At 43.8% G+C, this 12,929-nt stretch overlaps 1 protein-coding gene across 4 annotated transcripts in view; it reads left to right on the forward strand.

The window, feature by feature from the left end:
* Window positions 1-12,929, forward strand: part of LOC135899502 (uncharacterized) — a 530,261-nt gene that overhangs the window by 420,593 nt on the left and 96,739 nt on the right. For 2 of the 4 annotated variants that reach the window (XM_070537571.1, XM_070537572.1), the window contains one exon: window positions 8,079-8,241. In XM_070537571.1, the coding sequence (XP_070393672.1) occupies window positions 8,079-8,241 (163 nt within the window). Of the gene's footprint in view, window positions 1-8,078; window positions 8,242-12,929 lie in introns of those variants that run through there. The other 2 variants (XR_011514090.1, XR_011514091.1) reach the window with 2 other exon arrangements.

Genomic DNA, 12,929 nt, shown 5'->3' on the forward strand with positions numbered 1-12,929 from the left:
TCTTGATAGGGGTGCGCTTCCTTGATATCGAACAAAGCTTGTGTGGGGCAGAAAACTGTACACGTACACCAACCCACACACTGATTTTCTTAACTCGATGGCAATTTGATGCTTGTATGGAATCACCGCGACCTTACGGTCCTTTTCTGTGGGCTGCTCTTCGGTGATCACGGCTTCACTGTTAAGGCTTCTTCTTTTTCTGCGGATTGCCTCAGCTACTGAGACGAGTAATTCGTCAGGATTGCCCGAGGCTTTCAGGCGTGTAACTTGCGCTTGAAAACTACCATTTAGTCTCGGGTGGCAGGACCGGTCTAAAACGTTAGAGAAGGCCTGAACAATAGCCCTATTTATAAGTTTACTGTGTGCTGATGAGAATGGCAGGAGTGGTTTGTGCGCATGGGTTTCATATGTCCAGCAAACATGATCATTAGAAAACACAAGCTTTAGGTCGAGGAAACGGGGGGAATCATCTTGTGGCATTTCACGTTTTAAGACCACGGGGGGGCAGGCGTTCTTCAATTATACCGACTAGCTCTGATGAAGCGGAAAACAACACCAAGACACCACACTGTAAAACTACCAAAAGGTCGTCGAAGTATCTGAAGGTTCTGAGAACCTTAGTTCTTTAGAACCTCGAAAAATTCATTGATTTTCAGTATGCACGAGTGAAGCACGTTTGGTTGGCCGGGAACTGGCCACAGTGCCAACTGAATGCAAGCCAATATTGACGAGCTTTAGGCACACAATAGCCTGAACAAGGGGAACCATAGGAGCGCATGTATCGTTAACAGGTGGGTACAGAGCCCCGGGACACATGACTTCCAGCTCACAGCGAACGATCTTTGTCAGCTGCTCTGAAGGCTTCTCCTGAAGTGAAGGAGAGTCCTGTCGGTCTTCGCCAAACGATGTCGAAGCTTTATTGGGAAGACGTGCAAATGACTGGCACGACGGCTTTTCACCTGCTCGAAACGCCTGTACGCCGTGATAATGTCGTCAATCGAAGTACAGTTATTATAAATGAGTAAATTCAAAGTGTCATTGGCGATACCTTTTAAGACATGCCATACTTTTTCAGACTCCGGCATTTCAGCGTAGGCCATGCGGAAAAGTGCCAGCACGTCTTGTATATAGATGCCGTATCCTTCGGTGGACGTCTGAACTCGTAATGCCAACTCTTTCTTGGCGACCACATTCGGACACAGTGGTTTTCCGAAGAGATCTCGCAGCTTCTGTTTGCACATATCCCAGTCACGGAGTTTTTCGTGGTTTTGGAAACACACTCGCGCAGTTACCACCAAGCAAAAAAAAGTTATGTTTGTCGGCATCCCGGTCGGATCACATTTGTTGTGGATCCTCACATGCTCATACATCTCCAGGCTGTCGTCGACGTCAGTGCGATCGGTGCCGCACAAGGTTCCTGCATTACGTGGATTTGCGAGTATGACAGTCGGCGCCGTCTACGCAGGCGTTGACGAGCTAGGCACCGTCTCTCGAGACATCGGTGGAAAACCGAAGCGGTGGCCACTGCTAAGCTCTGTGTTGAGTCGTTACTCCGCACCTGCAGGAAATGTTACGAAGAGGAAACCCGACCACACGTGCATGTACAACTGTTTACAGGGGGAATGTTAGTGGTAATAGGGCAGGCTGGTACAAAGGTCGAAGCATCCGGAGACATCCTAGTACTTCATCTTTGTCTTCCTCTTGCGCACACGGTCCTGTCCAAATGCACTGTAACAATATGAATCAACAATCTAGCATCCGACTAGCTTTTAGCACAGCATTACTTACAGTTCTTTTTTGTACGTTGGACTACATTCTACTTCTGTCTTTATGTTCTGCGTTTGTGATGTCTCCGTTTCGATTAGTTGTGCCCTACGTTTTGCACTGACGAATCAGAAATGTATTAAGAAACATTTTATTGTGTAAAACATAACGAAGTGAAAAGGAAATAAAATGTGGTAGTTGCGCCCGAAGAGCGAAGCAGCGGTAGTGATAGCAAGCTTTAACCTTGCTCTTGCACTCTTCTATATGGGGCCTCTGCTATGGGATTCTGCCACAGGCGCTTGCGCCAGAGTCCAGGAATTTCTTATGATATTGTCGGAGCCAATGCGAGGAAGTACCAGCTCCGGCAGCGTTAGGGTTTTGAATTGTACGCTTTAACTTTTATATCGCACTGTGCACGCAGCGCTGCCGGGAGCTAACTTCCTTCTCCTTGACGGGCGCTGCACGCGGAGCGAAGGGTCCGTGTGGGAGGGGGTCCATGCGAGGAAAACGTCGTTTTTGTGGCAGATATTGCCGTCTTGAACTCGGAGAATGCGGGCCGCTTTTCGGGAGATTAAGGCAAAAGTACATTAACTTCTCATACATACGCGAGTTGCTTCACATCTTGGTTGCATTGTACGACAATAATCGTACTTGTTTGTCATCATCTCCCTTATCCTAGGCCACTCTGCATCCGAACGTGCTGAAGCGGGGCCCATCAGAATGTTTCGGCGGTTTCCCGCTCACTGTGACATGGTTGGAACGATTTTTCTGACAAGCATGTCCGATCCACCCATGTAGACACCCAGACACTTCTAATTCCTTAAGCGATGATGGACGTTCTTAGAGAACTTCATCTGCTTGCCCGCGAAAAGGCATATGTTTTCTGGGGTTCTGCAAGTGTCTCCAATTGCCCAATGTCTAAGTGGACCTGTCACTTTGACTACAAATGCCGTCTAGCCTTTTCCGTTGGAAGCAACGTTGCTGTACCGATTAGGGCTTGGAGTGACATTTATCAACGCCTACTCCTACCGTATTTAAGAGCCGATAGCACGGTGTGTGCGATTCCTGCACGTGCGAGCAAACAATTCAGCACTTCTTAGCATCTGTCCTCTCTCTCCAGGCGAATATAAAATGGCTGTGCACGAGAAAATTTCCTGAGTCAAAGATACTCGGGCACTATACCTGCCACTGGCGCCAAAAGCTATTCGTGCCTTAGAACAGCTCTGCAAGTGAACCTGCCCGAGTCCCCATATAGAGTTCTCTTATGCATTCTTCCTCCAGCACTCAGTGTTCACAGTCTCCCGCTTGTTATCTTACTATGCACCATTTCGCTTACTCCCTGCGTAAAGTAGCAAACAGTACGCTTGTCTTGTTGACACCCCTGCCTTTCCTCTCCTTCATTTTGTTGTCTCTCTCTTCCAGTATTCTCTCTCATTGTAACCCTATGCTACCCTCGGCTCAGACTTCCTTCCTTGACTGTAATTGTAGATGTCTAGTGAAGCATCAGTGATCCTTTCTCTGCGTACCACGATATGCGCAATTTTACTCGATGACCTCGGCTAATGAACGTAATATTTTTTTCTTAATTCTAACAAGTTATATAAAACACCATAAATAACATCTCTGTGCAGAGTTAGCTACATAGACACAGCAATTACAGTCTCAGAAATACACTTGAGATAATCATAGTCCGAAATAATAAGCTTGCTAGATTTCGACGCATCACGTAGTAAAGTGACGCGGATGCTTTCTTGTCCGTGATTTTACAGGCAAGCCACATGCGTCCAAGCGAATGGTCCCGTTAGACTTCTATATTTCATCCCCTCCGTGTACTTTCGTAACCAATTTCAAGCGGCCGCACTAGGTCGAATCTTCGACCAATCGTATCACCTCCGCTCCCTGACAGCCGTATGCATGGAGAAGGCCTTTAGTCTTTCAGCTTCCTAAACTGGTTGACCAGAAGCCAAGCTACTTCGCATCCCCGAAATTTGGCTGCTATGGAAGACTGTGGAACTAGGATCTAGCAGAGGTGAGATAAGGCTGAAAAGAAGCCTGGCCATATAACAGCGCACGCGCGCTGTCGTCCGTTAACGCCTTCCGGTCGCGTGCTCCTGCAGCAAATAGTGCCCCCAAATTACGAGGTCGTAAAAACTGGGCCATTGATGCCTACTCCTATACATTTCGAAGCCGGCCACTGTGTTACTATGTAAATACAAACGCGCTGCATAATATATGCGCAGCCTTTTGGCCACACAAACGTATGCAAGATGGAGCTCGAAAGAGAGCCACGCTGAGCATTGTAGTCGTAAACCAGAAGTCGTTCGCAACTTCGGCATTACCGTATTCGGCGGCTCCTAGTTGTGCCAACAGTCACGACTGAGGTACCTACTAGCGTTAAAACCGGAGATGCCTTCGACCTTTGCGTGGTCACACAGAGAGAAGCGTTGGGATGTTCGCTAACATTAGAAGTCGACAAGGAATCGAGAGCGGTTCGAAGGGCCTTAACGTTCGTCGTAAATTGCTCTAATGAACCACCGCTATCAGCAGTATTACTTCCTCAATGAAGTGAAACCTTCGCTATGGTGGGTTTTTGTACAATGGCAGCACTTCGGGTGGCAACAGATTTGCTATAACAACTGTATCATGTAAGGGGGAGAGTAACAGACACGCATCGCGAAGTTGATTAAATCAGCTAGACATTATTAAAGAATATTTCCCCCTATGCGCGCGGCTCATGTGTAAGGTACAATCTCTGCCGGTTTCAATTCACGCTGAGCCTGAAAGCGTTGCATTTGCCAAATGCCCAAGAGAAGGACGTTTCTCAGAAAGAGAACAGCGATGGTTTCTTGTGAAGACTCGGAACAGCTCTTTATGAATTGTTCTAGCGATGACAATGCTCTGAAAAATACCATTTGCGCAAAATAGTTTATTTCACAATGTAGTAATGCACCTGCGCACTTTTCTTATAGCACGTATTATATTATATTATGTTATATTATATTATATTATATTATATTATATTATATTATATTATAGTATATTATATTATATATTTTCTTATGGCACGTTGGGTGCTTTCCAGCATCACCAGCTGGCGCTCACCTCTACGCAACCGCAGCAGCGGTGGCGCCGGCCATGCGGGGGAAAGAAAGAGAAGAACCAGAAAGCTCGCTTTCGCGCATAGCGTTAGTCGCCAGCGTTTATCGGTAAAGATTACGATTGCATAAGCTACACTTGACGGGAAGCGGCCACTGTAGCATACGAAGCAGGTGGTAACGCCACTGAACTTTCATATGTAAAAGAAGAAACCGCTTAGCAAATGATTTCATTTCCGCTTTGATAGTGCTATGGAAAGGCCACACATAGTTAGGATTCCCGAAGAGCAACGTGAATACGATGAGTGGCGGCTGGAACAGGAACGTGAATATGCACAACGGCGTCATGCTCAGGTTTGGCAGGGCCCAGTTCAAGTCTATACGCCACACTAGTTACTCTCTCAGATCAGGTGTTCCACAGTTTCGCTGGCTAACCACCTTCACAGCGTCAGTTGGAGCTCGTTTTGGTTTCTTTATTGCCTCTCTGTTTCACTAGCTGCAGTATAAGAAGACCGAACTGTTATATTATTTGAGGTGTTGTTCTACATTTCAACTAAGGCTCGTGCCTGATATTTACGCGTAACGGAAGGTTTTTTAAAGTTGGCAGTGAAACCTGTGTTTTCAATGTGGCCTTTAGCTCTCCTATTAAAATATATTAAGTAACGTCCTTACTACTATATCTGAAAGGCCCACTGCTACAGCTGCTGAGGAAAACGACAGATTTGCTTTAGCTGCGCAAATGCCCGGCTGTGTAAGACCATAATAACTACATGTGGCTATCCAGTCAACTCACCATTAGATGCGAATAAAGAAACAGAAATATACCGGGTGTTTCAGCGAACACTTCCAAAATTGTCTGTGCTTGATAGTACAATGCTAGTCCGTGAGGTGCTCTACTCTAAGAGGCAAACATTACTTGCACAAAAATTGAAATGCATAATCGATTAATTAACAAAGGAACACAACTTAGGCTTACAAATTCTAGCCCGAGAGTTCACAAGGCCGACCCATTTAAAATAATTTTTAGGATGACACGAGTTTCGAAATAATAATTTCCGAATTTTGCGACAAAATTTATTGGCATTCTAGTTACATATACGCTTGAGTGCATAAAAAGTCGTTTGCCATGACAATGCATTTTTATTACAAGTTTGACAACACATATCTCGTAAAGGGTGTCATCCACATAATTCTATTCAAGTCGATGAGCCTTGCAGTCTCAAGCTCTAGAATAAAAACACAGTTGGATATAGCACTAACTTTCTAGTTCCTAAGGACACCTCGTTACATTGGGAGTTCAAAAGCATTGCAAAGCAGCAGTGGGCGTTGGTAACGACTTCGCTAAGGAGTTATGCTCATTGAAGTGAAAAAGTTTTAAAATGTAGAAGCGAAGAATGCATTAAGGCAGACACTCTCCAAACTAATGTTTCATTTTTGCCTGCCATCGCCATTGCAGTTGCACACATGAAATGCCACCAGCCCTAAAAGAAATGAACAACCATGTTAAATATGCAAAGTACGCACCACAGCGCGAGTTCTGGGCGATACATTTGCGTGCTTATCCGAGTACGCGTATGCCGTATTACGTGCTGCTAGTGTCTTGCTAGTGCTAGTGTCTGTTTCCATAGAAGCGCCAACAAAAAATTTTTAAAACTTTGAACAAATGAAACAATTTTGTTTTTATTAACATTGCGAGATTTTTATCGTTCCCCCTTGTTAACTTTCCGGGGTTGTTGTTTGAAATTACAAGTTCATGCCAGCACCTCCGTCAGCAATATCCAATGCAAACCTCTGTTGTGCTACCATCCTAGTCGGCGCCTGCGAAACTGTTGAATGCGCAAATGTGTTCCTAGATCAGGTAGACGTTCTCGAAATAACGGCGTTCAGAGTCTCTATATGTGCTAATCTATGCACAGATTATCTGCGCTTCTTCGGTGTGCTATGCGTCAGGTCTGACAGCCACAGCTCCACAAAAAACTGGATCCTACGATGCTTCATTGTGCGTTGCGAAACGCGCGTAGCAATAACTCTTAGGCTTGGGAGAAAATCTACTTTTGTGTCAATCGGTTACCTAAGATTTAAAAAAAAATATTGCACCAGATACTCTCTAAACACCATGAGAGCCCCAGATTTCAGTCGTTCAAATAAATAAAGAAATAATAACTTCGGTGAGTCGGTGAAAGTTTATGACGTCAGAACTTCGCTAAATTGAACAGAACCTGAAATTCTGGCAAGGTTTACAAATTACCCGTCTAATTAGGATATGCGGAGAGGAGCTCGCACTCTCTCTCTCTCTCTCTCTCTCTCTCTCTATATATATATATATATATATATATATATATATATATATATATATATATATATATATATATATATATATATATATATATATATATATATATATATATATATATGCTGCCCACGGAAGAAGAAATACTGTGAGAGCGTGGAGCAGATACCAAGAGAAATATTAATTGGGCCAAGCACTGCATGCTAATGAGTTGTGCGTTGCACCAGGCTCAATAACAATTACATGACGTGAACAAGAAGCTAACAAGATCCGTACTGAGCAACTACTAACAGTGCCCCTTAGCGGAGGCATTCAGGGTTGTAACACCCGTCACTGAAGCACAGAATCATGTTTAGCGACGCGAAGCTCTGGCATACAGGGTGAGTCAACAAGTGCTCACTAAAAATTCATCAAGCTGGTTTGACATGTCCGAGCATAATTCACGAGCAAGGGGAGTATATATAGGGTGCCCCAACTAACTTTAGCCAAGCTGGTCACACCGTAGTAATTATCATTGTATCTCGCACTGTTTCTTAAATGCTCTTTTCTCCTTCAAATGGCTTGGATAACGTTAGCTGGGACACAAGGTATGTTGCCGTATGCTGCCTGAAGCAACGTCAATCCAAGCCAATTGGACATTCGTGCAACGTATGACACAGATTATCTTTTCAATCGTCTTAAGACACGAGCATCCGCAAGTGAAGCAGGGCATATGCGCTCAATGTCTGCGTCTTTGAAGCGTTCTTCAATAATATTGTGAAACGTTCGGCTCTCTAAAAAGACGCCTAGAAGGGGGGACGCGGGCTTCTATGTCATCATTTATAGTGTTACGTGCCTTTATGTCACTGTTCCTAATGTTAGTATTGAAATTAAGCGTTTTGACCCGTTGCTGCACTTTTTCACGTTAATGTATGCTGTGATTATTGCAGGAGCGAGGCTACCAATAACGGAGAGCGTGTGCTGCCCGAAGCCACGCCAAATCCAGACAATGACAGTGGCGGACCACCGGTGTATTGCTATGCCTACGTCTCTTGACATGAAGAACCATGAACAAGAAGGCTGCCGAGATAACGCCCAAACGTTGCTTCCGAGGTGAGATGAAGGGTAACGAAAGTTTGTACCACAGTTCACTTCCTGTGAAGACACCAGACGGGTTAGCAACGGTGATCCGTTTGCCTTGAAGCGGGCAATCAGGAGTGCACGTGTCCTTCGTGTGTTTGTGAGAATATTTATTGTAATGAGGTCCGGAGGCTCGACTTCTTAAGCCAAGGCCACGTTGGCACGTTGGCTCCCACGTTGGCACTGTCAGGCCAAGCCTTTTAGCGACATCATGGGCCATCTGGACGCCCTTTTGTTAGTCTTGAAACAATGGGCTTTCAATCCTTTTCTCCCACTGTGTGCATTCTTCAACGAGGTCGGGGAGAGTCGCGGGACACCCCGCCAGCATATGTCTGATTCCAATGATGTCATTACAATCGTTGCAGTCAATCTTAATCTCCCTGACTGGATATATTTTATTGATGGTGTACGCTGTGGGATATGTACCGTTTGCAATAAGCGCAGTGAGACTGCCTGAGTATATGCCAGGACTGCCAGTTTTGAATGTGGCAATGGGAATCGCCTGCATCCTAAATAGTAGTGTTTGGTAATGTCATTGTATGTAATTAAATGATCTCTAGATTCCCTGGCTTGACGGTGAATGGCTAGGCTGTGACTGTCACGGTTAGCAAGTCCTCGTGCCAAGTCATGAGCAACCTCATTGAGGTTTACCCGAGTCTCGTCCACTTTCCCCATATGCGGAGGAAACCATCGGATTTCAGTTCTCATAATCCCAATGTTTTCAAAACGTTTAGCTGCAACTCCAGCTACGTAGCCTTTATCAAAACACTTTATAGCGGATTTTGAATCACTGTAAATGCAGGTCCACTTATTACTCCTGATGGCTAGAGCAATTGCCACTTGTTCTGCCACCATGGGGTCCTTGGTAGAAATAGTGATAGCATCCTGCACCTTCCCTTGATAATTTGAGACAATAGCCATATATGCTTCTTTACCTTTCACCCAGGCTGCATCAACTATAGCTGCCAGTTGGTTCTGCTGCTCTATTTCCTGCAAGAGTGCTTTAGCTCTTGCCTTTCTCCTTTCGATATTATGTTCTGGATGCATGTTTCTGGGGAGAGGGTTGGTTCTGATCTTGTTCCTAACGTCAGTCCTTAATTCTACTTCAGCCTCTATTGGGCTCCTTGATGTATTCAGTTCCGCACCTATTGCCTGTAATATGTTTCTGCCAGCTCGTGATTTTGTCAATCTTTCGTGTTGCGCTAGCTGTTGGGCCTTCCGCGATTTCTTCCATAGTGTTGTGCACCTCTGAACTCATAAGTTTGTCAGTCGTAGCGTTACTGGGTATCCCTAGGGCTACTTTAACGAGCCTCCTGAGCATCACATGACGTTTGTTAAGTTCTGCCTGCTTCCATTTGAATAATCCAGCCACATAAATGAAGTGACAGAGAGCAAAAGCGTGTATTAGCCTCAAAGCGCTGTCTTCTCCTAAGCCTCTGTGTCTATTGGTAATTCTCCTTAGTAGCCTAACGACTTCATCTGTTTTATTCGAGATATGTTGTATTGTTCTATAGGTAGCATTGTTTCCGTCTATGTGATACCCAAGAACCTTGTTTGTTTCAACTAGCCTGTGTGCAGATCCTTCATGAGTGTATAAGGACACTCTTGGCTCATCTTCCGGAATATAACCTCTCGGTTTGCGACCTTTTCTGCGAAATTTAATGACCAAGGGTTCTGATTTGGCTGCCGAGCATTTCAACCCCATGTCTTTCAGTGTGTTCTCTACAAAGTATAAACTTTCCTGTAAGCTGGTGTCGTGTCTCGTGTCCTTTGTGCCCAGAAAGAAACAAAGAACACAAAAGAAGTGATATAGCCATGGGCAGCTGCTCGTTGAAAATGGGCGAAAGAACCAAGAAAATTCATTTCGTTTAGTAAACTAATTATGGGCTTGATGGAATGTGTTTGTTTTAGAGAAGATATTTGGGCAGCAGTAGTTGTTTCATTGCGAAAGTCTGTAAAGAACAGCTATGGTGACTAGCACGTCTGTAGCGCATTGTGCAGATGCCTGTTACGTATACGCCCACTAGTTATGTGTGCTGTCCTTTGTTTAGTCATGTCGGGTGGTGACCTAGTTTTCGCACAACACTAGCTGTCGGAGACCCCAAGGAAAGCCTCTTCTCTGCTAAAACGCAAGTTTCCGCTTTCGTGGTTTCATAGTATATTTAGGGTATAATCAGTCCCTGTAAGTACAGACGCAAGAGAAGGTGAAACAGGTATAACTAAAGGCGAATCGTAGACAAGACAGCGCAACATTAGGATTCCTAGAGGAAGTCGATAAATTAAGCCCTTAAAACCAGTGTTTATGTCAAAAAGCATCTCTTTACGTTTGTACTTAGATTTTATTTAATCCATTCAAACTTCGGCAGTACACAATATCTGGTCGTTCTTGCGAAATTATTGCCCAACCAAGAACTCACGCACGGGCTGACAACATCTTGAAATAAACAATTTTATGTACTGCTTCTCCTACACAAATTTAACAGAAATGTATATTACATTCATTATGAGCAGCATGTGTAAAACATTCCGGTTTATAAAATAATAATGTTGGGCCGCAGAATCCAAAGACACACCTTATGTGTGATACCATTCCTCCAGCAAAATCTTGAGATTGGACGGATACCGGGAGATCATTTCTATGTTTTACAGAATTTTTACAAATCGTCTGAGGCAGATAGCATATTCGTAGTCCTTGAGCTGGATTATTCAAAGAGTTGTACATTACTTGCATTCGAAATCAAAACACATACTTGATAATATCTAAAGAACTTGCTAGTTAGCTTCGTATTTATTTACAACACACATTGCATTTTATGAATCGTAGCCGGCGAATTGCAAATGCATATCCACGTAGAATGAATTTTCAGGATGACACCAGTTTCAAGATATTCATTGCCGAAGTGTGCAACACAATACTTGGGCATTCCAGTTACTTTTCTGCTTAAATGCATTAAATATTGTTGTATTGAAAAAATAAGTGAAACAAAAGTCCATTTTCGCCGCAAGTTTGTTGGCGCACCTATAGACAGGCATGTCATCCTTAAAATTCGCTCCAAGTGGTTATGCCTTGTAATTCCACGGCTACAGTTCGCAAATTACGATAATAGCTGTAAATAATTGCGAAGTTAACAATTGAATCCTCGTCAATGAAATGAGGATGTGTTTGAATTTCTGGTGCAAGTAATGTGCAGCTCTTTGAATAATCCACCTCAATACTAGAAATTTGCTTTCTCCCACTGGCCATTTTTAAAAATTACGTTAACCTTAAAAATGATCACTCCGCACATAACGGTACTTGCCAGGTGTGTACTCTTTCCGTTAGACAATATATATCACTACGGTATTTTGCTATAAACTACTCCCACTAATGTCGCATGACAAACACAGCGCCATGCTTTGATGGACCGCCTTGCCATTATTTCTTGCATTAAATTTAACTCGAGCGAACGCCAGCCGACATTTTGCATTAGGAGCACATGCCCGGCGCTGCGAAAGGATGAATAAGTGATTCGACGCAGCCATTGTGATTTACGCAACACTCGCATGAGCGTCTTTACTGTCGAGTCCCTAACCAGCTTGGTAGTGAATCTTTAACCGGAAAGTACTGATCATTAGGCTCGGTTTCGCAAGCGAAGGGACATGTCTCTCTCACAACTTACCCATCACGTCGGCTCAGCACACAGTAGTCATTCATACTGCTTACATCTCCGGTGAAGGCTTCTCTCCAAGAGACAAGCAACAGTTTTGTCTAGAGTAGTTAGAAATTGGGCATATTTAAGAGCATGCTAACGATATCGTACTACTAAATACTTGTGGATGATGCCTACTTCCTGATGTTCTGTACTGTCTGTTATTCTTCAGTAACTTTCGAACAAAAACATTAGGCGTACTTGATGAGGCCCAGCATGAAAGGAACGCTTTAACTTGAACAACGTGGCGAAATATCCACCAATGCTGCGTATTCACGTTACCAATGCAATTGTCTTTTTTTAATCAGAACGTATATACATTTCCATCTCCGCAAACAATAGGTACTCGTCAAATTTATCGAGTGTAATGTATCTATCCGAACATCAACGGAGTAATATTTCATTATGAATCGCCACTTCTGGTTCTCTAAAGCAGTCATGTTGCGTCTGAGCTTTCATATGGCGGCCTGTGGTGCCAGTTCTTCGGTCTTTATAAATGACCAAAAAAAAGGTATGTTATTGAAAAGCACAATTCAAAATCAATTACGCAAAAGTGGTAGCCTCTGAGTCTCAGCTGAATAGCGCACATTTCGGTGCCCGCATCTCGACAGGTATCCGCCGCTGACGACCAATTATCCCATTGTGTTTCGCTCGTCAAACAAGGGCCGTCGACTACATATCGCTATCCGTCTGGCTACTCTTTATTTGCAGTCGTTCCTCTCTACGGGATAAAAAGGAAGGAAAATGGCAATTTTTTTATTTACAATACTGCTGTCTCAGTTTCTGAGACGTAGCAGGAGTGAGTACACAATAATAATAAAAAAAATACAATTTCAAGTACTTTTAACAAAATTCACCAGAATACTAGAAAACATTACCAGAATACATAATTACGCAATTCTTTTTCAAAATCCTGAGTACCGAGTCTGCGCAGAGACCCATCAAGTTTATTCCATAAATCCACCCTCCGCG

This window comes from Dermacentor albipictus, chromosome 4, assembly GCF_038994185.2.
Source record: "Dermacentor albipictus isolate Rhodes 1998 colony chromosome 4, USDA_Dalb.pri_finalv2, whole genome shotgun sequence".
Lineage (NCBI taxonomy): Eukaryota > Metazoa > Arthropoda > Arachnida > Ixodida > Ixodidae > Dermacentor > Dermacentor albipictus.